The sequence below is a fragment of the Epinephelus fuscoguttatus genome, linkage group LG16, assembly GCF_011397635.1.
Source record: "Epinephelus fuscoguttatus linkage group LG16, E.fuscoguttatus.final_Chr_v1".
NCBI classification, from domain to species: Eukaryota; Metazoa; Chordata; class Actinopteri; order Perciformes; family Serranidae; genus Epinephelus; species Epinephelus fuscoguttatus.
This window is the reverse complement of record NC_064767.1, coordinates 31258848-31286200: the sequence shown is the minus strand read 5'-3', so window position 1 is coordinate 31286200 and position 27353 is coordinate 31258848. Positions and strand designations below refer to the sequence as shown.

The 27353-nt window shown below is 40.7% G+C and overlaps 1 protein-coding gene across 3 annotated transcripts in view; it reads left to right on the top strand.

The window, feature by feature from the left end:
• The first annotated feature begins 18856 nt into the window (after positions 1-18856).
• The window catches only part of LOC125903567 (kinase non-catalytic C-lobe domain-containing protein 1), a 59506-nt gene continuing 51009 nt past the window's right edge, over positions 18857-27353 (top strand). Inside the window, exons 1-2 of one of the 3 annotated variants that reach the window (XR_007451316.1) lie at positions 18857-19366; positions 25834-26032. Coding sequence is in view for 2 of the 3 variants with exons in the window: in XM_049600554.1 (XP_049456511.1) it covers positions 19262-19366; positions 25834-26032 (304 nt within the window). In the remaining variant the exon portion in view is untranslated. The remainder of the gene's footprint in view (positions 19367-25833; positions 26033-27353) is intronic. The other 2 variants (XM_049600554.1, XM_049600555.1) reach the window with 2 other exon arrangements.

The window sequence follows — 27353 nt, the reverse complement described above, 5'->3', positions numbered from 1 at the left end:
GCAACTCACGCAAGACTCGTTAATGGCTAGTGGTGGTGCTAGTTCTCGAGTCTCGTGCGAGGGGGGGTTCCATGCACTTCAAGTGTAGCTGTTATCCTCTGATACCCAGAACGAATTTTGTTCAAGGTTCAGTTAGCACTTCTGGAGAAGGATAGCTGATTGTTGAGTCTCATTCCCAGGTCATCAAATACCGATGACTTTGGGTTTGTGGTCAGACCAAGCTGCCAACCCTAAGCGTTACTATCTGACGATCCGGGAATGAGACTCAATAACTTTTTGCCCACAATTACATACTGCAACCTTGAGCTTATATGATAATGAGATTGGCACTTCCATGTATAAACAGAAGAACACTGCACAGATATATTGCATAAAATGTGCAAGACAAAAATGGCAACAATTTGCAGACAAATTTGCAGTCTAATTTTTTTCAAGTTAGAGAGTGTGTCCATGTATGCCCAGGGCAAAGTGTTGATCTAGTGGATGAGTGTGTGGCATCATCCAATGCATCCTCATACAACAGTTCATAGGTTGAGAAATTAGCGCCCAATCAGTTTGCTCCCATACCAGTTAAGTTAGGTTTAGGAAAAGAATCATGGCTGGCCATTGTTACGTTACGTACTTAATGTAAAGTAAAGCAGGTTGACTTCATGAACATCACAAAACATGGTGATGAAGTACCTTAAAATAATTGAGAGATCACTTGGTTTCACACAGTTCTCATCACCAGTCTCCTGGGGTAAAGTTGTGTGTTTGTTTGACCCCTACACTGCCTCAAGGTGACTCCCTATGGGGACTTTCACTCTTTATAATGCTTCCTTCCTTACTCCCATCTGTGCATTGTCCTCAGATTGGGTCATATGACATCCTGCGAAAATGCACACACAACAGTTAGTATATCCTGAGTTAGCATCCCACGAATGACACTAAGTCCTTAACGTACAGTTACAGAGGTTAGGTCTGGGCAAGTAAAGCTACTGGAGTAAGGTTTAGGAAATGGAACATGGTGAGGACGTACCTTCACATGACTCAAACCTTGCACAGTTCTCAACACACATCTCCAGAGGAAAGTCCTGGAGGAAAGTCTCTGTTTTTGTGACCCATCCACTACGACAACCTGCCTCCTTATAGACCATTGGGGAATGCTTCCTTGTTTACCTCCATCAGCACATTGGTCCCGTGATCCCAGCCTTCATTATTGCCTCGGTTATATACAAACTCTGATGCATTACTTTTCATAGTTCTACATATGAACAGTGCATGAAAATAGCCTGTATCAGTGATGATGCCACCCAGCTGCATCTAGCTTTCATCATATAACTACACCAGATAATGCAGAGAATGTTAATCATGTCTGGTGTAAAAGCTTTTACTGCCTTTTGTCAGGTTCAGAGCTCTTGAAAAACCATTAGGACCCTAATTTTGGGAAATCAAATTTACAGAGTGTAAAGTGGCACTGCACAGATCACTAAAGGGGTTAAGGCACCCGCCATGAACTGCAATGTCCCCAGTTAGCATCCAGCATTGGCCTTTGCTGCATCCTACTCCCCATCTCTCTCTCCTCTCATTCCTTCCACTGTTTCTGACTTATAAAGGAAAAATGCCAAAAAACTAAAATAGAAAAAAAGGTTTATAGTCTTAATTTTCTGTGAGTGGTCCTCATCCTGGCTACGACTGTGGGTACAGTTTTTCATTGTAGACTCTATATTCCCTCATTAAGGATTCATAGTACTGACTGTGTGCTCCAGAAAGTCAATCTGTCATCACTTTCATTTGTTTTCATGAGCTCTGGGAATCTCAGATTGCAAATGTGCACTGGACTCTTAAAGGCTTTAAGCATGTGGTCAAATGTGAGTTGCAAAATGGAGCTCTCTCTCAGAGAGCTCCTCCGGGTTTTCCTCTCAGCGTGACAGAAATCAAGTCCTCACTTACATAGATGCTGTGAGCCGGCAAGAGCTACTGCCTGGGAAATGGAAGGAGAAAAAAAAAAACCAGACAGTGACGTTAATGCATGATGTAACGTAGCTGGTAGTGGCTTCAACTGTCAACAGGGCAAACGCAGTGAAACATCTGATTGCCACTCCTGTCTTTGGTTTCAGAGTTGTGCTCTTCTCTGCTCTCTATACTGGAATGCCATCTAGTGGTTACATTTGGTAGTTTGAAGGACACAAGTGGGTGTCTGTGAATAGCCTTTATTTACAGCAGCTGTGAATTTGAGACAGAGGTCAACAGGCAGGTTAATGCATGAGTTGTGGTAGGAGAAGGATTTTCTACAAAGACTAACTCATAAACCAGACAAGAGATGATCTCTGCTGCTGCCACTGCCACACAAAAACACAACAAATTATGCAAATGGCTGAGGTCAAAACATGAGTCAATTTTAAATTTCCACATGTATGGAAGTGTAATTGCAAGACTGATCTTCTAGTCACAAAACAGTGTCGCGGCCAAGTGTGGCAGACACACTGGGGCATTGTCTCTCTAAATCGCGTCCCGCTTACACCCAGACAGGCCCCTTTAATAGATTTTTATTAAGTGAAAGATTAGCGAGCTGAAGTAATTAAGTGTTCAGATGGAGGTGAAAAATGGGGGCCTCTGCTGAACTCAACCCCCCAGCCAAATGCAAATGTATGCAGAGATACACTCTCACTCCTTCCTTTCTGTCTTCCTGTGAAGCATTATCATGTGGCAAGTCCATGGGCTGAGTTCATAAATGTTTGTCTTACTGTAACATATCAAGTCTTACTGCAGCTATTTGGAGATTATGATTTTGTCTGCGAGGCCTGATGAATATGCATTTTTTCCCCTCACCGACTTTTATGCCTGAGTGCTTCCTCGCCCTCACACAAGCACAGACACACTCAGACATACACAAAGATCCATTTGAGCACAACACCAATCTGCATGCATACAACACTTTTACTCACAGCTACATGTCAGAATGTAATGCATTCAATAATGCACTTTACTGGAGATACATTTTTCATTACATTTATTGCTGTGTATTGCAGCAATACCATTATGGCTGATACACTAATTAATTTCCTAATTACAAGTTTGTCATAATTATGTATGATTTATGTTAATGATGAAAATATTGTAACTATTATTGTCATATTGAACACTGCTGAATCCAACATTAGAATCATATCCTCAAGACTGTGAACTAGTAGCTGTAAGAGAGACTCAACAACAGTGGAGATGATACAAAAACTATGAACCAAATAAGTAAAGTAATTGCTTTTTTTTTTTTTTTTTTTTTAGTAATACCGGGGAACAGTGGAATAAACTACAGTACTTAATCCTTAAACACACTGGGGCGGCAGTAGCTATGAGTAGTTGTCATGGGCAGTAGCTCACTCCATAGGGACTTCGGCTGGGAACTGGAGGGTCGCCTGTTCAAGTCCCCGTCTGGAACAAAATATGGAGCGTGGACTGGTAGCTGGAGAGATGCCACTTCACCTCCTGGCCACTACCGCGACGCACTTGAACCCCCCAACCGCTCGGAGCGCCTGTCAGGTCAGCCCCACTCTGCCATCTCTCCACTTAGTGCATCCTGTTTGTGCATATGTGTGTTTGGACCCTCGGGGATTAACAAAGTATATAAAATTAAATTAAAAAATACTTTAGGCCTAGGTTTTTTCAAAGTTTGACACCCCCTGGTGCGTTGAGTTTCCCTGGTACAATGAGAAACTTTCTCAAATTAATGACTTAGTATCTCAAAATAATGAGAAAAACAAAAAAACTGACTTACAGTCTCAAGAATAATATAAGAATCTTGAAACAATGACTTAATATGTTGAAATAATGAGAAACTTTTTGAAATTAGTTATCTCAAAAGTTCTCAAAATGAAAAGTTAGTATTTCAAAAGAACAAGACACTATCAAAATAATAAATAAATATCTCAAAATTATAATTTAGTTTTGCAAAAATAATGAGAAACTTTCTCAAAATAATGAATTAGTCTCTCAAAAAAATGACTGCAATAACAAAAGCTTGCAAACACATGACATTGTGTTGGTAAATCCCAAGTCAAAATGTTGAGAAAATTTCTCATTATTTTGAGATACTAAGTCATCATCTCAAAAAGAGTCTCATTATGTTACATTACTAATTATTTTGAGATATTACATCATTTTTTTGCGAAACTAAGTAATTACTTTGAAATAAGAAGTCGTTATTTTGAGATGCTAAGTTATTATTATAGAAACTTTCACATTATGTTGCAATACTAAGTCGTTATTTTGAGATAACAAGTCATTATTTCTGAAATACTCATTATTTTGAGAAAGTTTCTCCTTATAATGACTTACAGGATCTTTTTAGTGGCAGAAACAGTTTTCCATACTTCCTTAATTGTCCGCAGGAAGTATAAATGTTGCCATCAGTGGAAATACCTCAACTTGAGCCCCAGTTTTTTTTTTTTTGCCTGTATTTGTTTACATTGGCAAACTAGCACTCATTAAAATATGCTGAATTACCAATCAGCATTGCAATTCCTATTTGCAATGTAAGCACAGTTGTACAAACAGCTACCTGTGGAGATACTGAAAAAAGTGGAGTCTCTATGAATTCTAAGTGGATTTATAGATCCTTATTTGGGATGGACATTGCAGATAACATCATCTGAAAGTGTGAGTCACACTGGATCTAAAAATACACATGTGTATCATATCAGTGTGTTCACATTTAATTGATGACTCAGAGATAGAGTGCTGTTTTTTATGCAAGCTGCAGGGCCAAATCAGCGGGTCAGAATACAGAACACTGGCATGCAGCTGTCTCTTTCACCTCAAGCGGTATCTTTGCCTCAGGTGACTGATTTGTCGTTACTGGTGTGACTAATTTGTGTTTGATAGGGTCAGTCATTTAGCAGCCGGGGTAAAAATATGTTAATAAACATACTAGTCGTGTTTGAAGATAAAAATAAATTCTCAAAATGACAGTTCGGGCATGAAAAATGAGCAGAAAAATGAATATAAATATGTTTTGTATGGTTTATTTTTGTAAATACTACGTTAAGAATAGTTTTCAGTCACAGCTGTTTTAATCTGTAGCTCACTATGTGTTATTTAAGAAACAAGTCTCTAAAGACTAGAGACTTGTGATCTGATTCAGTGAGCTAAAGTGTGTATTTTCAGATTTAGCTTTAAACAGTGGACTGACTGTGTTGCCCTGAGCTCCACCTCCAGTGGCATGGAGACCCAAAGCATCTCCTCCGTAAGTCTCCATCCTGTTTATGGGAATAGCTTTCAACATCATGTAGTGACTACTGCAATCAAGACAGTTTCCATTTATTTTCTTTTGCCAGTGTTTGATTATGTAATTCCCCAGATATTACTGTAGGTCTACCCACTGAAAGCTTGTCACGCTAAATGAAATTGGAAGAGTTACAAGGCGAGCATAGTTGCCTTGTAGCAAGTGTTTTACTGTGTGTGACCCTATGTGTGTGCTGTTCACAGGGTTTATGTAGCTCCCCGTCTGGCCAAAGGGACCAAATAGGTTTCTTTTTTCCCCTACTTTTTAACAAGGTCCTGGGAAAACAGGGGCCACCATCGCTGTTGTCAGATACATCTCTCTTTGTGGATGTCTAAACCCTGAACACACAGTATTTTCAAGGAGAGGAGCTGAGAGTAAAGGTGAGAGTAGGACAGACCTCTAGGGGAGCTGATGGAACTTGTGGTAAAGCTACAACTTCAAGACACTGCTCACCACATCAAATCCTGCAAGGACAACTGTGATGTATGTCGTGCTTCAAATGTTGATGTCAAGAGCTATACAGGGAGGGAATGGAGGAGTGAACTAAAAAGAAAAATAAGAGTATATAGCCTTGTTTTCCATCAAGCAGTCTGGTTCAGTTCAGTTCAATTTGGTTCACATTACAACAGTTATTTTTCTGTTTCTATAGTAAAAAAAATATGAATGGTATCAATTAAACCATTCCCATTTTGGTAATTCCTCTATTGGGGTACCCAGAACACTGCTCTGGTACTAAAAGCTGGAGCTAGAAAGACTGCAGTCCATTGATTGCTCAGTAGAGAACTGCTCAGAGCTGTGTTGTGGCTGGTTTTGAAGGTTATGTTTCCACTGTTCATACTGTGGCAAGTTTTTCATATATTAATAAACTATAACTATAAAACAAAAGGATGCTTTGTTGCCTTTAGCAGCAGCTATAGACTGAGAAAAAATAATTCAATTCACTGGGCTGATTCCCAGCAGCTAGCCCCAGTTTTTAGGACGGAACGTTCACTTGTAATGCTACTTAATGCCTGAGTTGACGACATGAATCAATCAACACACCTTAAATGTCATAGTGACAACTCTGACCATTCAATTTGTTTTTATTTTGTCTCTTAGATGACATACACTTTAGTAATAATTGGATCTTTGAGCGTTAAAAAATGTATATGACTTTCAACTAAAAGGTATTCTAATCCTCAGTCAGAGAAAAAGGGTGGCAGAGCGCTGTTCCACTCCGGCAGCACTACAGCCCTGCTCTTGCCTGACAAGGACTCAAGGCACAAACCCGCTATTTTTACATATCCCATTGAGAGAGACTGTCACTCAAGCCTGTTCTTTTTTGTTCCGAAAATGTCTACATGCCTACCCCATTCTGTGGACGATAAACGAGGTGCAGATATTCCTCCTTCACCAGTGAAGCTGAATGGAATAACTCTGCCTACATTTAAGAGTACCATCTGCAGTGGAAAGCCTAAACATTTTAGGTACATGTCTTGGCATTACGTTTGGTTATATAGGTTCTATACCCAAAGTTTTGGGTGAAAATGGGGCTACATGATGTACTGAATCTTGTTTTTCTACAATAGGCTGTTTTGTCATTATTAACCTTAACTGTAACTTCTGAACTTTCAGATGTATTATATGGCATTTATTCTGCCAAGACCACATGCACTATCTTGTAATGTTTACGAAAGTGAAAAATAATTTGCATATCCGCCCCATGAATCAGATCCATTTCAAAATGAAATGAGTTTTTCACCATCCAATGCCACACTCTTCAACTAAGCTTCATGAAAATTGGGCCCATAGTTTTGTGATTCTGCACAAACAGACAAACCAAACTAACGCAAAAACATAACCTTCTTGGCCGAGGTAAATACAAAAAATACCTCCACCTTTGCCAGCTGCAACATTAGTAACACTTAAACATGAATGCATCACTAATTCTAATCCAGTGATATATATATATATATATATAATGCCAAGACATGTACCTAAAATGTTTAGGCTTTCCACTGCAGATGGTACTCTTAAATGTAGGCAGAGTTATTCCATTCAGCTTCACTGGTGAAGGAGGAATATCTGCACCTCGTTTATCGTCCACAGAATGGGGTAAAAATAGCGGGTTTGTGCCTTGAGTCCTTGTCAGGCAAGAGCAGGGCTGTAGTGCTGCCGGAGTGGAACAGCGCTCTGCCACCCTTTTTCTCTGACTGAGGATTAGAATACCTTTTAGTTGAAAGTCATATACATTTTTTAACGCTCAAAGATCCAATTATTACTATTATTATATATATATGGTATTCATTCATTCATTCATGGTACATGAAATGTACCATTCTGCATAATGACTGTTACTTTTGGTACTTTATGTATATTTTGATGCAAAAGCTTTTTTTCACATGCAGAACTTTTCCTTGTAACAGAGTATTTTTACATCGCGGTATTCCTTCATTTAAGATCAGAGTTTTAATACTGTGCAGCAGTGTTGAGACAATGGGTCTTTAACTTCAGTCAAAAGTATATTCACATTTCTACTCGAATACCATTTTACCAGATGAAATGATGACTGGCAGATTTTATCAGCTGCAGCTCTCCAGCTAGTTCAGCTGAAGTTAGCTCCCTGTGGTGTTAAACACACTGACTATTTAATGTTTCTATGACATAAAATAAAAGAAGAATATTGTAAAAGCAGTCATAAATATGCATTCATTGACTACATTCATAATATCATGCTAAAGGACAGGGGATAAAGCTGTATGTACCAGGCAAAAGTCTAACATCCTCACTAGTTTGTCATCTGTGTGTCCAACTGTGTGGCATGAGGTACAGAGACAACACATGTGACAGAACTGTCACTTTTTCACTTTTTTTTCATATTTTTTGCAAATATGCAGTTTCACTTTCATGACAAATTGTCTTCCCCCAAAGGGGGGCATGACAAAAAAAGTTTGAGTTTTGGTTTACGTACTTGTTTTGTGGTCTGAGGAAGGGTAATCCTAATCAAAAACTGTCATTCCAATTAAGTACAAATTTGAACTGAATTTCTGGAAAACTTTAGACTGAAATTGACGGACCAAATTTCAAATGCAAATTCGTCTGGATCATTTTTAGTTAACACGGGGCATCATCAGCGGCCATAGACCCAAAAACCTCTGGATGCAACTGGTTAGCCCTGCAACCCATAAAATCAAACGTCACATATTGCTATGCAACGGACAAATGTAAACAGACTACAGCATGCAGAGATGAGCTGTGATAGTGTTGCATCTGTATGTCTGAACGAGTGTTGCCATTTTTGCCATCAGATCGAGATCGAGATCAGATTGAAAAGAGTAAGACAGTTTCTTGGTTGCTTTCAAATGGCTCAAATGCACTACACATTGCTGAGCTAGGTTTATGCTAGCCATAGTGTCCCTGCCCTGAGGGTGTTACGTCAGCAGTTATTTTTCCGTAATGTTTGCAGGCTCCGCAAGTTGGCAGTCACTGTATGAAACCTACCTCATATTAGATAACGGTTATGTATGGCTGGAAATGTCCTTGTACGGAGGGGGATGCATCTGCCACAGCAAATAAAACATGAGCTCACAGACTGGTCTGGTTCCCAGGCTAAGAAAATCTGTAAAGAAGAAGAAGAAGGTGCAATTAATTTGAAGGACACCACTAAAATGATAGAAAACCATGCAGAAAACGTGATGGAAATATGGTATTATGTTTGTTTCATGGATTAATTTTAGGAAGGATACAGTCTCTTCATCACTCCACACAGATCTGATGTTTTTGTCTCTTCAGTGGGAGCTTGAGTGATTATTCAGTTTGATGCTTCATGTCAGTCATGGTTTATTTACTTAGTCTATTTCAGTTGAACCTGATTGCATTTTGTGTTCATGGATACACAAGCTTTTCCACCTCTGTCAAGCATAAAACTGCAATATTTCCACTTAAAAAAATCTGCCATTTCCTCATGGATTTTTTATGCATGCCTAGATACACAAGAGGTAAGATAGATTTCTGTAACTTGGGTGAACTGACATTCAAAATGCCTAGTTCTAGGGTACACCAGCAAACATTACAAATGTGCTACAAACTTTGCTCATTTCTCCAGCTCTTTGGATTTCAGCAGGTGAGGTCCAAAACCAGTCCATCTGTTTAACCTAATATGATTCTCTGTTGCTGGTATTATTCTGAAATGTGATGTACTATGGGGCATTCAACATCTGCAAATTCCTAGCATAAAATCAATACAACATGCTGCTAAATGTGGTTTCATCTGGTTCCACACACTGCTCTCACTCATTTAAACACAACGCTTCAACGCTCGCATACCTCAACATCCCAAAGCCTTTCTGGCTGCTTTGCTAAGTCAGATATTCTCACAGGAGTTTCCCCACTGAGACACAACCCTGAGCTACCCACTTTTAAAGCATCACACTGGAACTGTCGGCTCCAAGAACTTTTGACGCCTCGCAGGGTTTTTTCTGGGGCACATCTGCCAGTATTCACCGTTCCCACAGGGCTGACAACTGTCCACACGCTTGACCTTCCAGCTTCGTCATGGTTCTGCTCCGGAACAATACTGTCCAGACTGCATAGGTCAGCCAGCCTGGGATACACACAGTGTCCCAATTATGGGTCGCAGCCCTCTTTTTCTGTTTGTCTGTTTTTGGAATCTGTTCTTTCCTGTGTTTTTATGTGAATATTAAAAGGGGAAATAACACATTTACAAGACTAGTAAACAGGGAAACTTTTAAATATGTGTTGTATGTTCTGTATGGAACAGAGCATTTGTTGGCATAAATGTAAAATTAAGTTCTTGTTTACATGATATAAAAACCATAAAGAAAAAGTCAAATGATCTCATCTCATGAAATCTACTGTGCAGTTATTTGCAAAAATCTTTTGATGTGTTTGAGCCCTCTATGAATAATGAAGGCACAGTGTCGGCACATTCGTCCATTTTCTGGAAACACTACACCAAATATGAGCTGGCTCTGATCCATGTGTTTTATGATTTGGCCCAAGTTTGGAGGTGCGAACAGGTTTAGAATCAGCTCCAGTTAGCAGCTCTCATGCCAGCTTTGGTCCAGTTTTTGGCAGCTGGAATTAGATCATGGTACTTGGGTCAGTCCTGGCAGGTATTTCATCACAAGTCTAGCATTTGTCCAGTAATCAGATCACTGTTGGTCCAGGCCATTTTGGCGACCTAGATAAGATTTCTGCTGCATGATGTCTCACTTACATCAGCCTTTTGGAAAACTTTCAACACTCTGATTGAATTCACTAGTTTGGGACAGTTTGGACCCGAGAGCATGACTCACAGATGGCGAACAGAGTACAAAAAGGGTTCTTGTGTGATGTGGCAGATAAACATGTGCAACAGGTAAGCAGTCAAAACAGGAAATTAGGTTAAAAGGGGCATAAACTGCAGGCAGGAGGATAGAGACACTATGATTTGGATGTTGCCTGATATCAGACAATTATTAACTCATTACACTCTGTTTCCATCTTCAGTCTGACATTGTGTCTAACTGATTTCTGTAGGGGAGAGGGACTCGATTCTCCCTAACCAATCACTATCCATACCCACCTGAATCTAATGCCATTTTAAGACCACACTGATGCATAGCCTTGCTAACATACTGGTTTTGCCAGGGTTTTAAGAGTGGAGAAAAGTGAAGTAAAACAAACAACGATGCCAGACGATATTGAGAACACATGTTGATTTAGAACAGCCTCGTTAGCAGTATCTGTCTTGTCTATAGCGCTCGCCTTTCTTGTTATTACTCCTCATTGGTTCAGGCCCACCACTTGACAATGCTTGACAGCAGCTTGGCAATGGCGTTAGTCCCTCTCGTGGCACTGATTGGCTAATTGAGTCTCCCCCGCGGTGCTAATTGGTCATTTTTATTCTAAGCAAGGAACCGCAGTTTCTTGTCACGATGCAAGATGAAACAGTCAACCTGAACTCAGTGGAGTGCCTTACTCAAAAGTCTAGACCCAGAAAAATTTATATAGCTCAAGTAATCTGAAAAAATGTGGGTGGAAATGGGCAGGCACTATGAGGGTAACTAAGGAAGTAGAAGCACATGTGTGGGTGGCTTTTGGGATCGCATGACTGGAACCGGCAGGAAAACACTAAAGGCAACTGCATGTCAATGTACTGCATGGATTTCACTTGTATAGCGCTTTTCCAGTCTTCCGACCAGTCAAAGCGCTTCTTACACTTCATGTCACATTCACCCATTCACACACAGTCACACACTGATGGCCAAGGCCACCGTACATGGTGCTACTTGCTACTCAGTAACCAGTCACACACACTCACACACAGATGAACAGCCATTTGGAGCAATTTGGGGTTCAGTATCTTGCCCGAGGATGCCTTCACATGTGGACTGCATGTTAGATTGGGAGGTGACAGGTGAGCTATCACAATGGATAGTACTCTAATCTTATTGCAACACTGGCAACACTCCAGTTCATGATATAACTGCTCCCATCAGCTGTAAAAGACAAAACACCTGCTGTGGCACTGGCATGGGGTGAAAGTTGCCTGGTATGGTCCGGTACTACATACTGCTGCAAGATTCAGTACTGGTAGGCACTACTGGAAAAAGGGGCCAGTAGCTGCCTGTCTAAACCAGTTAGATAAAGTTGGAAGATATTTACAGATTCAAACTTCATGGATCAATAACTCATTAGCAAAATGTTGTTAAATCACAAAGGATGCGTCCCCCCAACTGTAGTAAAGTAAACAATGAGCTGCGACCTTTTTTTTTTTTTTTCAAAACAAGCCGTCCTCTGAACTGGACACTTAACATTGCTCTCTATGTGCAGCCAGCTGCAAGACAAGTGCGCAGGGATCATCTGCAAAGTGCAACACCAGAGAGAAGTACCATAAAAGTATTCAATAATTTCCCTCTCATACAGTGCAGTGTCCCCAGAAGCACTTCACATATCACTTGTCTCCTGTTGGTCATACTACAACACTTGGTTTGTGGTGGTAATTTTCTTCTAATTTAAAACAAAACAGTTTATGATTTCTAAAGTGTTGTCAACGCTCACAAAATATTCTCTGGCATTTACACCACTGAAATAAACCATTTGCTGTGTTTCTCATATCTTTCTAACCCATATGGGCATTAAAAAATTGAATGCATGTGTTCAGGGATGCATGTAGCTGGGGGTAAGAACAATATGAAACGATGAAGTTCGGGGTAGTAGTACAGGCAAGAACTTCAATCTATTTTAACCCCTGTGCTATGACATCATTGATTGGGTGTGGCATGAAGTGCAAAATTGCTTGAATGTTTTAATCCCAAAAGATAATTAACCATTTGACATTCAGTGTTTATTTGCCTTTTAAATAGATCTGTCTGGAGTTATCATATTCCTAAAAAGAGCAAAAAGATGTGGCCAAATCTGCGAGAAGTTAAAATTAGAATGAAGAAAAATAGATGTCTGTGTCTAATAAATGGGAATAGACAGAACTGAGTAATCACAATACAATAAGATAACTTCAGATTCCAACATCAGGCCCATCCTTGCCAAGTGCTTCCTCACTGGTAATGATTCAGCTGTTAGCAGCTGTGAGGAGCTGTGCAGTATTTCCACATTAAGAGATAATCCTTTTGAAGATGAAACACCTTCTGAATGCATCTCTCAGCTGGCTACCGTACAATGCCAACAAGGATCAAATAGGCCGCCTTGTTCTCAAGTAATAAGTCATTGAGGAGATACGCCAGAATATGTATGATCGCATTAATTGCCTGGCTGCTGAAGTTAAAGTATTTCTGTCTATTATCTCAACATGCCAGAACGCTGAGCAGTCAACAAATCTAATAGTGGTTCCCCTCTGCCTGGCCAGAGAGGCCTCTCTATCACTGCTCAGCAGCCACAGGGCACTGCAGGCATAATAGCAATCTCATTCTTCGCCACCCTGGGCTCAGCAGGCACCCAGACAGGCTTTCCATCATCACTAGCACGCAGCACAAGATGATATTCAAATAGAGTGGGCAATTAAGATGGATCAGAGTGTGTACAAATAGTATTGATCCAGAACAAGTGTGCAAGAGTGTGACTGCATTAGTAATATGGAAGCAAGAAGGGCTGCATAGCTAAGGAGCTCATATTCCTCAAGAGAGCTGACGTGCTTTATACCACGCCAGTAAAATAAATTAAATCCGCAGGATGCTACCAGGTACCGTCAGGGTTGAAGTACTATGCTCTCCAGCTATGCACTTGCTTGTTTTTCAAAGTAGGTCACCATGTATCAAGACTGAGGGCTGTGGTTTAAGCCTGGCATATAGCAAGACTGAGAAAGTCTGCAAAGCGTAGGCAAATATCAAGGAAGAACACTGGTCAAATGTCAATAGGTCAATATTTCTAGAAGCAGAGTAGGGATTTCTGGCACAACTTCCAATGTGGACGGCAAAGGGAAAAGTCTGAGGAGGTAAAACTCCAGCAACACCTGTAAAAAGTTTCAGTTTTGGCTTGTGGCCTTCATCAGGGTCATCATAAAGCACATAACAAGGAACATTTAGATAAGATGAGCATGAAGAAAAACCTGTTTAAAAGGTTATACAAATATAGAAGACAATCAATGTCAGCCAATTGGGTCCCACACCGATAGGCTGGGTATGTGGCCATGTGGCTTTGGGCTATTCATATTTCCAACATGGCAGAGAAGTACAGGAGTGCCCAAAAATAGACATGGGGTGACACCATATTTGGTCCATAAACAGCAGAAGCGCATCTAAAGGGCAATACTTGAGCTTGTATAGTGTGGTGCAGAGATGACATGTTTTATAGGCCAACAAAGCTGTAAAGCCACATTCAGTGACGACCTCTGCAGTTTCATTTAGCCACTTGTAAGCAACCATGTTTTTGAATAATTAAGAGCTTAAAATTTCACAATACTGACATATGTTATGCCGTAAAACCAAATGCGAAAATCTCTTAAACTTGTGTTAAGAACAGGTGGCATTTCATCAAAAACATATTGAAAAATCCCACTGACTTCAAGGCAAGGGCACCTGAAGTGCAAAACTGCTAACTCATTTTTGCGATTTGGCACTCTGTAAAGAAAATTTCAACCCAAAATGGGCCTATAATGTAGCACTTTGAAAAGCACTTTACAAATATATATATATACATACTAGGATAGCTAAGTGGTTCTTAATGTTGCTAGCTTTAAAACTGCAGACACAAGAGTCATACTGGTTCGGACGTCGCCTTGGTCAACAAGTTTTCCATCAGCCATTGAGGAAGCATGGCAACCTGATGAGAAATGGGCTGCTGGAACAAGACATAGATGGGGTTTTATATATATATGTATATATATATATATATATATATATATATATATATATATATACAGTACAGGCCAAAAGTTTGGACACACCTTCTCATTCAATGCGTTTTCTTTATTTTCATGACTATTTACATTGTAGATTCTCACTGAAGGCATCAAAACTATGAATGAACACATGTGGAGTTATGTACTTAACAAAAAAAGGTAAAATAACTGAAAACATGTTTTATATTCTAGTTTCTTCAAAATAGCCACCCTTTGCTCTGATTACTGCTTTGCACACTCTTGGCATTCTCTCCATGAGCTTCAAGAGGTAGTCACCTGAAATGGTTTTCCAACAGTCTTGAAGGAGTTCCCAGAGGTGTTTAGCACTTGTTGGCCCCTTTGCCTTCACTCTGCGGTCCAGCTCACCCCAAACCATCTCCATTGGGTTCAGGTCCGGTGACTGTGGAGGCCAGGTCATCTGCCGCAGCACTCCATCACTCTCCTTCTTGGTCAAATAGCCCTTACACAGCCTGGAGGTGTGTTTGGGGTCATTGTCCTGTTGAAAAATAAATGATCGTCCAACTAAACGCAAACCGGATGGGATGGCATGTCGCTGCAGGATGCTGTGGTAGCCATGCTGGTTCAGTGTGCCTTCAATTTTGAATAAATCCCCAACAGTGTCACCAGCAAAACACCCCCACACCATCACACCTCCTCCTCCATGCTTCACAGTGGGAACCAGGCATGTTGAATCCATCTGTTCACCTTTTCTGCGTCTCACAAAGACACGGCGGTTGGAACCAAAGATCTCAAATTTGGACTCATCAGACCAAAGCACAGATTTCCACTGGTCTAATGTCCATTCCTTGTGTTTCTTGGCCCAAACAAATCTCTTCTGCTTGTTGCCTCTCCTTAGCAGTGGTTTCCTAGCAGCTATTTGACCATGAAGGCCTGTCTCCTCTTAACAGTTGTTCTAGAGATGGGTCTGCTGCTAGAACTCTGTGTGGCATTCATCTGGTCTCTGATCTGAGCTGCTGTTAACTTGCGATTTCTGAGGCTGGTGACTCAGATGAACTTATCCTCAGAAGCAGAGGTGACTCTTGGTCTTCCTTTCCTGGGTCGGTCCTCATGTGTGCCAGTTTCGTTGTAGCGCTTGATGGTTTTTGCGACTCCACTTGGGGACACATTTAAAGTTTTTGCAATTTTCCGGACTGACTGACCTTCATTTCTTAAAGTAATGATGGCCACTCGTTTTTCTTTAGTTAGCTGATTGGTTCTTGCCATAATATGAATTTTAACAGTTGTCCAATAGGGCTGTCGGCTGTGTATTAACCTGACTTCTGCACAACACAACTGATGGTCCCAACCTCATTGATAAAGCAAGAAATTCCACTAATTAACCCTGATAAGGCACACCTGTGAAGTGGAAACCATTTCAGGTGACTACCTCTTGAAGCTCATGGAGAGAATGCCAAGAGTGTGCAAAGCAGTAATCAGAGCAAAGGGTGGCTATTTTGAAGAAACTAAAATATAAAACATGTTTTCAGTTATTTCACCTTTTTTTGTTAAGTACATAACTCCACATGTGTTCATTCATAGTTTTGATGCCTTCAGTGAGAATCTACAATGTAAATAGTCATGAAAATAAAGAAAACGCATTGAATGAGAAGGTGTGTCCAAACTTTTGGCCTGTACTGTATATATAAAATATACACACAAAAATATATACACAAAACACAAGTGTCTTCAAAAATGTAAAAGCAAAGATACAATGCAAAAAAGGAAGAGGTCATAAGATCAAACTACAAAACTAAAAAACATTTGGAAGCAGAGCACTTTTCCCAGAAAACCGATATTACCACATCTTTGGTTGGACTTACATAATCATTTCTATGTCTATAAAAAATAAAGATAAAATGTGATGTTGCATTTCATTGAAATGTCTTGCAACAGGACTGGTTACATCATTTCACTTAATGGAGCTTATTTGTTCAGTGATACGCTCTTTAAAGGAAAGTGAGATCTCGCCTGTGTGTATTACCACAGGGCGCTGTATCTTCAAAACACTATTTTGTTTTGCAGGTAATGAAATCCTTAATGCTGGTGGTCTTTCCAAAGGCAGGAGGGTTAAAAGACTTGAGACTTTTGGTATAGTGGGAGTTTATGCAGGCTCCACACTTAAAATTGCCTTGAGGAGGTGTTTAGTTGTGATACCGTTAAAGACTTCAAAATGTTGACATGCTCAAACAACTCTGTCATTTGTGTTTCTTCCTCCATAGGTAGGTCTTTAAAGGTTTCTAAAGGTGGGTCATTTTAGAGGTGCAGGTCACAGGAATACCTTTATAGGAAGTTGAATGTTTGACAGAATGGCTGGGAATGACTGGTAGCAACTGAAAGGTCAGTTCACCCAAATGGCATAAAAATTCGGATGCTCAGCACTTGGAAAATGACATCTTCAATGAACTATAAATAACTGTGTTACTCTGGATAAACCACAGAGCACACTGCTGAGCAAATAGGGTCTATTTCTATGGTAGAAAACTGTTTAAATGGAAACTATGAGCAATTTCCATTACAACCTGTAATCCTCTAGGTCAGTAGATTTCAAAAGATTCCTCTAAATAAATCCAAAATTATCTGCATTGCTACCACCAGGTGTCATGGTGGCAGCCTCTTCATTATTATTCTGTCAGCTTCTAACGTCTGACATTTTGTCTTGTCAAAGCAGAAGCAGAGCAGGTGTGCAATTAATGACTGCTCTACTCTATTTAGGTGTTTATGCGATGTACACGTCCCACAGGAGCTATAGCAATTTTGAGTTTCAAACTTGTAAATAGGGTTTACATCAACATCCAAGACTGGGAAACTTTGAGTTTCTAAAAGCAAACAAACATGGACGACAACCAATAGTCGTATATTGTCAGTGGAAGATATTTCTGACTCTTACGTGACCAAGTCTGTATTCATAAAATCATCTTGAGTTTCCACTGGTGTATGTAGGGCCTGGAATTGTGCATGCTTACACTTCATTGGAACTACGCCATTGTTAATGGTATTATTAGATTCAAAATGTCTGCTATAAAAAAGATGTATTTTAAACCTTGCCATTCCCTCCCTGTCTAATAATTTTCCAGAGTGTGTTCCATTCTTTAGTTTCAAGTCCTTTATTTCGAATGCACAAGAATAACAGAGAAGCAGTCAGTGGATCTCAGGCTCTGTTCAACAATGCTCATTAAATATGTATGTATAAAAAAGACAGTTGTGCAAGTAAGAAAAAACACAATGAGAATCTAGGACATATGATTGTGCAAATTAAAATATAGGGACAAACAAAAATAAAATATAAAATAAAAAATATGTAAATGTAATCATGATCTCCACGCCCACCTGCCCTCCACTGGTGAAAAATACTAGAAATACAGCAAGTGCTGGATAAAGCAGTGAGTGACAACAACCTTGCTCACATTAAAGAGTACTGTTTGCGGTGGAAACTGTGTCTGAGGGGTTATTTTTGGTTCCAATTTTACTGTAGTGAAAGTTTTTGGTGGAAACGGGTCTTTGGTTTCACACAGGACACAAACACTGATCTCCTGGGGGAAAGTCCTGTCCTGTAAACCACTCCAACCTGCCTCCTTGCGCGGACGTTTACTCTTAATACTACTTCCTTCTTTACTTCTGTCAGCACACTGGTCATGTTGCAGCCTTTACCAATTATGTGCATTAGGCCTATAGACACATTCTGGTGCATTCCATCTGTAGGTATACATGCCAACAGTGCATGAAACCAGCCTGTTTCACTCTAACTGCCCAGCCCACAACCTGCTTACCTGGACTACTACACCAGGGGTAAATGGGATTTTTTTGGGTAGTACTGACCTTTTAAAGAGAGGGCTGCAAGAGGATGTAGGGTAAGCCAGTGACACTTGCACTCTTATTTCAATTCATGATTATTTTTGGATCGATAACCTTTGACCTGTGGGTCTATAGTTTGGGTATCAGTCAGGTCTTTGCCACAGGAATGACAAAAAAAACTACAATATTTCTACAATAAATATAGCTGTACTTAAATTCAATTGTATAATGATGAATGTCTCATTATGATTTTTGTTTTTAGAATTTTGGCAGAATTATAGCAGGCTTAACAAAGACCATTTGCAAACAGACACACAGACAGTACAGTGGAATAATGGAACTGACAGCACATGCATTAATGGCATAATCAAATCCAGTCAAATCCAGATCACAGGAATAAGAGGAGATAACAAAGTGTTGAATATGAGTCACTCACACGGCTCTGTGAGCGGAGGCGTGCAGCCAACTGTAGCATGCAGGCAGCTCTGCCAGCACTGGCTCCTCCACTCGGAGGGGAGGATTCACTAAACTGCAGCTCATGATCGCCTTCGCTGTGTCGCCTGTATGTGTGGAGGTGTAGTAGTCATGACAGCCTCAAACACCGGCCAGCTCCCCCCACCACCTCCGCCTCCTCCCACGGCTCGCTGTGGACGCTCCTCTCAGGCGCATTGCTGCGCTTCCCTCGTTCTCCCCGGCGTTGTTTTTGGACCATAGTGTCCCGCAGTGACCATCGACTGACTGCCGGGACTGCAGCAAATAGTGTGTGTGCTCGGTGTACCCAGAGAGCTCAGGCATGCCATCTGTCTCGACTGGAAACACTGTTGTCTGGGCCGACGTTCGCTTTACTACTTGAGGGAATCAAAGTTGCTGCAATGGAGACTTCGGAGTGTGATGCAGCGGTCACATACTTGGGGAAAACTGAGGACAGAGACGGCTATTATGATCTGGAGCATCTGCCACCTCTGCTGGAGGATGAGGTGAGACTGACTTTATATGGATGTTATAGTAAATGTTGTGATTCATTTTTATTTTATGTTTAAGAGGTAAATCAGTTGCAGAGGCTCTCTTAAGGCCTTTGGCTAGGCTGTAAGAATATTGGAATTGCACATTAGCTGCCTCAGAACTCAGAATTTCATGATGAAATGTCAAAGGTCTGCACCACATTGATGCTGCATTCTTTGTGTCACCCAAGCAGCAGTCACAACTTCTTCCTAATACCAGAGACAGAAGTATTTAGAGTAAGGTAGAAGTACCAATAATCTAAAAAAAAAATAAGCAAAAGGCCTGCATTCGAAAATCTACTGAAGGAAAAGTACAATGGTATAAGCACATGCATTTGTTTTCATTCTTTGGACATTGGACTGAATTATTTCTCTCTCTTTTTCCGTGAAATATTGAATAATTTAACCTAGTGTGGGGCAATGTACAGAAAATTAAATTATTTAAAATATTTTTTTATGAAATATTGCATCCATATTGTAGGGTTGACTATTGGTGCTTTCGCAAGGTATTTATAGAATAAAAAAAAAATCATTAGTATTGTTGGTGTAATGACTAAGTGGGTGAAGGCAAATAATAGAGGAGCCAGAACAGTCTGTAAGTTAAAAAAAATGACATCAATTTACTTTAATGCAGCCTTTAAAACCAGGAGAAGACAACACTTTATCTTAATTCTGAGATGACATCTAGTCTGATATCACGATATTGATATAATATCAATATTGCCCAGCCCTAATATTACCTATTTCAGCCTTGAACCGCTATTAAAATGAAATGAAAGTTTGGAGGGTAAATCACTCTTTGGTAGAACTGCAAACAACTCGTAAACATGTTAAATGTGACGAGACTTGTGTCACAAGCCAATGTATTGTATTTTGAAAGCTTACCATTATGTATAAACTTTAGCAGTAAAATAAATGTAGCGCAGTAAAAAGTACAATATTTCCATCTGATATGTAACTGAGTTGAAACATAAAGCAGCATAAAATTGATGTACTCAAGTGAAGTGCAAGTATCTGAAAACTGTACTTGAGTAATGTGCGTTTGAAAGTGTTACGGAACTTCAGTCAAACACTAATACATTGACTACTGCCACTTTCCTCCACTGTTCCTCTCAGTCTCAGCATGCACACCCCCTGTCTAATCAGAACCTTGGAGCTCAGAGGCAAACTTATGTAGGACAGCATATTTAACTTGAGGGGGGTGAGAGAGACTTCCAGCTTTCCTCTGCACTGTTCTCAAGGGAAACTATCTATTTATGGGGCTGCTGCTGCTGCTGCTGCTGCTGCTTGAAGTGGCACTTTTCTGCCCTGTAATTGTGCTCAACCCCACTAGATCACATCGATATGCTTTGTTCACAATCTGCCGCAACTCTCCTGCACCTACAAGAGAGTCATAGAGCAATTCAGATAGACACTTCTGCTGCAGCCAGTCAGAGATAATACAGTCATTTTCAGTTGTTGAAAGACAATCCAGGCATTAAGACTTTCACAGTCAAGAGTAAAAATAAGTTCCTATTGAGGGATACTCTGGTGTGGCATAAATAATGTCATGGAAGATAAAGTACTGGATATAGTGTTTGACAGTTGCTGCTTTGTGATACCCCACACTCCCGTCTCCCACCCCTCTGTCTGAGTTAAGGCCAGCTTTTGTGCTCACTTGCAAACCGAACAGAAGATTCTGTAATGATGAGACCACAGCATTATGCCGGATGTCGTGTGGAATATCTGAGATCACTGCGCCTGCCAGGATAAATGGGGCCATTTGGTAATAGTGGATCACAGATGATGTAGTGTGTTCATGTGGGTGTGTAAAGTCACTTCATGGTGTAAAAAGTGTGTGTGTATGTGTACAGGATGTACTTTGTGTACCAAATGCCCTTGCTACTAAAGAAAATTCAGGATTTTCTGCTGCTAGTGTAAAAATTAGAACACTGTTCAAGGTGATGTTTTTAATAAAATATGACCATAGACCAGGCAGAGGTGAGCCAAGTCAGTGTTCTGCAAGTCACAAGTAAGGGCCGTTTCATAGTCGACGCACGCAACGTGAGCAAGCGACGCAAGTGATGTGAGCAACGCACTTGCTTTCACAGTCAACACACTGAACGCAAGTGACGCAGGCGATACTTGAAATGCAATACATCGCTCGCACAATAGGGGGTAGCAGAGTCACCGGTACATTCTGGCTAGCTAGTACTGCTGTAGCTAGCTAGTACGGCTAGAATGCAGGGCACCAGAACTGTCATATAAATGGGGGTGTACCTGTACGAGTTCACAAAGTTTTTCCTCCTGGCCCGCCATATCTCATACCTGCTTCTTCTGTGAATAACAAAAAGTGGTTAATTTCAAGTACGTCGCTTGCATTATCACCCCCGCTGGCAACGCATGGTATTACACGCGCCGCTGCGTCGCGCATCAAAAAATGGACAACACATTTTGAGACGCAAGCATGCATCATGGTGGCCAATGCATCTCGATGCGTCCCAGTGCATTCGCGTCTGCGTGCCTTTGCGTCGACTATGAAACTGCCCTAAGTCTCAGGTCTCTGCCAACAAGTTCCAAGTCAAGACAGGTGAGTCCCAAATCCAAAACTTTGAGTTTCAAGTCCTAAACAAGTCATAACGCACTCTACATCAAATGTAGTGCCATTTTACACCATGGTCATATTACCTAACCAACGTTATTGCATCATCAGGTGAGTTATATGACACTTACCCGGTTACAGTTGTCATGAATGGGAAATAAGCTATAGAGACCTAAACCATTTTTGTTTTTTGTACATGACTGTAGACATGTTTATTTCTGCTGTAAAGTTGGGCATTTTAACATGGAGGTTGAGGCCTCAGATGACCATTTGATGAGTTTTTGCATCTTCATTTTTCAGCCCGGGGGTTACTGCTTGAATTTGACACAGGCGGGACTATTCACAGTTTCTCATAATTAAGACCATACTTTTATATAATGACTCTGCTGTCAGTCCTACAGGCTGTCATGTTGCAGTGGATAGATCATTTCCACAAAACTAACATCTTTGTGCTGTGGGCTTTATTATGTGAAATTCTAGCCCACAGGTGTTGTCTCGAAAATTAGATAAATGTCTCAAGAGAAGCCTGAGGTTTGCATTTACTTCTTCATTCTTAATTACAACGCAAGATGTCAGCATGTCAGTTTTTGTTTCATTAAAAAATTCAAGCTTATTCAGTGGGTATGATATTGGAGCCTGTGAGCGAGTTCAGGCCAACAGCCTGGTTCATGCTGCAGTCATGTGATACCCTGTGTATTCTGCAGCACATTTCCAGTATCTATACATATGACAACATATACTATGAGATGACAGAAATACTGTGTCTTAACCTGCAGAGACTTTGATATCCAGCATATGCAGAGGTAACTCTCTGTTCAATATCCATAAGGACCTCAAACCACCAACCTGTGACACAAATTGACCACTACACTATACACACCATACTACACACACTGACATGTTTATTGTACAATACAGCTGGCAAATGTACTTAAAAAAACTGTTGAAATATTAGATTTTCTAGCAAGGCTCCAAATGTGACTTGCCACGACACATTAAGCACAGCCTGAGCTCAGGCAAGATACAATGTCAAGCTCAGCTCACATCCCAGCTACATCAGCTGATCTCAAGCAGCTCAGTCAACTAATGGAGCAGCTGATTGATGAAAGGGTGATAGCTGATAGATTACATGATTCCTTATTATGCAACCAATTGGAAAATCTCATTCAGGGTGCTCTATTAAAACTGCTCTGGGCTGCCTACTGTTGCTGCTTCCTCTGTGAGCTGCTTTGCAACCCAACTCCACCCCAGCTCCTCCTTTTCATGTTGTGTCGGACTTATCAGTGTCATTTCTGTTTGTCATTGATGCTTGCTCTGTTATGGTCCCGGGGGGTCTTTGCTGCTGCTCTCCCTGCTTTAGGCTTTCCATGTAGGCGCATGGAAGAGCAGGGAGGTTTGCTCTCTCTGTGCCTCAGGCTTTCCTCGTGGTCCTGACTGAATTATATTTATTGCAGTGCACCTGACATTATTCTGTCTCTTTCTACACCTAAAACAAAGGTTGAGCTATAGAGGACAGACAGTTTCAAGAGAGGTGAACAACTGCTTCTTTCTCAAGGACAAACGCAGCTTCCACCTTTCTCAGCTACATAGAGAAAGATGGAGTTCTCCAGGAGTACAATCTCAAACAGCATCACTGAACATACACATCAGTATGACAGGTGTGGTGAAAGATGACTTTCTCAGCCTTAGAGTGAATACAGTTCAAATGTATTGCTGAACAAAAACATGAGGTTTTATTTTGTTGTTCTTGAAGAAGTTTCTCCATCCTCCAGAGACCTGAACTTTTGTTTGGTATGCATTTTTAATTTCTCCTAGCTATTTGGAATTAGTCGGACCAGATAAGTATAAAAAAAGACCCTAAACATTTTCAATGATAATAGAGTCCCAATATCCTCAAACAAGACGAGCTTAAAGTCTCAATGTCCTCAAATGAACTGATGATAAATTCCCAGTATCTTCAAAGAAGTACTTTCTAATTAACAGCGTCTTAGCTTTTTACCATTGCTAAACTTAGTCAAATTGCATATCAATGGCATATCAAACAACAAACATAAGTAATCATTAGTAAACAAGTTTCAACCATTAAATCTGAGCAGGTTTTGTACCTTGACCACTTTTGCGTCGAGATCAGCTGCAGACTGACTTGGCAGACATTGCTGTTTTTACATTTTTACATGGAGTAGTGTATTGTGCTTTTGCTACCACTAGATGCAACAAAAAAAGTGTCCACAAATGAGGACAGCAGGTCTTAGTTAAGCAGAATGAAGTATAAGGTGCAGGAAACCCAAAATGTAATGTCCTCATACAAGGACACAGAGTCTTAGGGGGCTATTAGAGAACAAACTGGGCAGTAGCAACCAGGTAATCTGAATTTGAGACCCCTGTATTTCACCATTGCATACAGTGCTATAAATCATTGAGACAGGATTTTTTTAAGCTCTGGTTGTGCAATGTAACAGTTTTTCTATGGTCAGCAGTTTTACCCTATGGTTACACTACAGAGGTGGCAGTAATGACCCAAGATAAGCAAAAATACATCACAAAGGCAGAAAAGAAAAAGACGGTTTGCTAGTTAACATGGACATAAACAATGGTGAAGATAAAATACTTAAAAATTGACACTGCTAATGTTTTACAAGGAAGTTCAAAAAGTTAAAATATTTTAATTTTGAACGACAGTGCCGCCTACCATTACTGTTGTGGATATTTTTACCGGCCTAACCTAATTTGACCGTCCTGCTCTCATCCACTAAAATGAAAAAAATCTATATATAAAAAAATCTATCTATCGTCTCCCTGATTTTATGTGAACGCAGCATTAGACCTCAGATGCCAACATTGCATTGTCACTGTGTTATGTAGTACTCATCTCCACCTCAGCATCCACCTGTAAGGTCTAGTTTCTCCAGGCTTTAGGCAGAACTTTGTTATCTCCCTCCAGCTCCCCGCTGTGCTGCAGAGAGTGATGAGGTCAGAGCCTTAACGCCACACTTTAACTTTGCACACTCTGTATTTACATTTTAATAAATCCGTTCCACATGAGTCGGCTGACTGGAGCGCAGTAGAGAGCAGGGACTGTTTTGAAAACTCTTGTTTGGTGGTGCGTTTAGGTGCTCATGGGATGGAAGGAAACGTGAATGCTCTGCCTTCTGGTCTCTATGGCTTGACATTAAAATGTATGATGTGCTGCAGAGAGTCCCCTCCCCATTAAAACTGCTTTCTGAAGTAGCTGAATCATTATATTAAAGTAGTTTGCCGGACTTGACTTGGAAGTTTCTAGTTTCTATGTCTGTGTAAGTATCCACATAGCAGACACATTTAGGCCTAATCTGGGACACTTTTGGCACTTAGGACTCAGTTACGGCATCTGCAAGTGTTGCGTGAGCCCGACAGGGCCCACATGTAAAGAGCCGGGGCCTGATTTGGGTTATGGTAAGTGTTGTGTGGGTCAGACGTGGTCCAAATATCACATGCCCAACTTGACATGAATTACTGCAAGTGTTGTGTGGGTTCAGCTCTAATTAGTTGTTGCGCTCTGCCTCCTTCTGTCCCCTATTGTTTTGAGACAACAGCAAATGGCCGACCTAGCTAAATGCTAAATAGTTACAAGCTAAGAAAATTTGACAAAAGGGATTAATAGAGTTCCTATTAACATTTGCCCTCCTATAAGCACTGGATTAAACGAGAGCACTGATGCAGATCAGGGTTGAAGAAATTCAAACAACCTAATTCTTTTTTCTTTTTTCTTTTTTTTTTTTTTTTACAGTGTAATACAACTAACATAGTGTGTGTGTGTGTGTGTGTGTGTGTGTGTGTGTGTGTGTGCTTACCTGGACATCCTTGTATGTGTGTCTGTCTGCAGGAGAATGTATCTTTGGCAGACATCCTGTCTTTGCGGGACAGCTGTCTGTCTGAGGAGGAGGTGTGGGCGGTGTGTGCAGAGTGCGTCCTGGCGCTGCAGAGCATCCGACCCTCCCACCTCTTCCACACCCTGTGCATAACACCGGACACTCTGGCCTTCAACGCTCATGGGAATGTTTGCTTCATGGAGCAGCTCAGTGGTGAGTCTACAGCACACACGGTCATTTACACATTTGTGTAATAATGAAACCACTTTTGGGACATTGTTTGCCCTTTAATTAGCATTTTTTGCATGATATTTGGCTTATATCCTGCCTTCATCTTACATGCTACTGATCAAGTTGACTGGTATCTTGTTTTTCTCATTACTCAGATCTTCTCATGTCTGCACATTTAGCAACCAGAAATCAAAACATTTCAGATCAGACCTGCATTGCAGAGTTTAAATGTGACGTTGAGAGTGAGACCCTTTTTTCACTTTAGTGATTTGTCGCCCTGATTTGTCTAAGTTTTCCTCCTTCTAATTCCTGCTTGAAAATACATAAGTGTCTCACTGTTGGACTTTGGCTCTGCTCTGATTTGCACGGACAACATCCTTCTCTTTCACAGCTCGTCCCGTGACATCCAATGAAAAACAGTGTCAGGAATTATTATTCCTCACCTCTTCTCATCTTCTGCCCTCTCTTGTCATTCCTTTTTCTCTGATATTCTCTGTTTTTCTTTCTCATTCACTCTCCATCTCCACACTTGTGGCACGCACTTATCCCATGCCGTGATGCCAAACATCAAAAAATTGATAAGCATTGATTAGTTCACCAGTAGTTAGACATGCCAGGGGGGGTCGTTGTTGTGGTAACAGCTTGGTTTGCCTATCAGCAGTCAACTTGCGCTCACATACACACACATGGCATCCTTCAAAGTGTCGCATCCATTCTTGTTTTTTTTTTTGTTTTTTTTATCGCAACACAAATCTCCAGTCAGTTATACAGAAACTTTGAAGAGTTGTTTTGATTACTTTGTCAGCTGAAATCCTTCGCAGCCTCATTTGTTGTCATGCTTTATTGGATTGTGTTGAGTCCTTGGGCTGTGATTCATCCCGTGGATAGAAAAAGAATCTGCAGTGCCGACATTACCCTTCTTGTGTTGGTTGTTCATGCTGAACACAGTGCATCTACATCATTAATCAAAACACTGCGCAATCCGCTTTACTTGCTGCACAGTTTCCCATTCATTGCTTTTAATTGAGCTCTTTGTGCGATAGTGATGAAATTTCAAGCTGACTCACACTTCGACGACCAATCCCATGCTCCCACACAAACAGGCTCCCCCTGTACAGCTGTATAATAGAGTGACCTTGAGCGCTGTGGTGATGAATCTCAGCGAGAATAGCTGTTGCCACAACGACTCATCAATAGTGTTCATTTCAGCTAATTAATGACTGCAGTAATAGCAGGAAGGTAGTTGTTCGTGACTGTGGGTGTTGTGGCAGCGCTGGCACCAGCAGCCAGACAGAGTAACAAA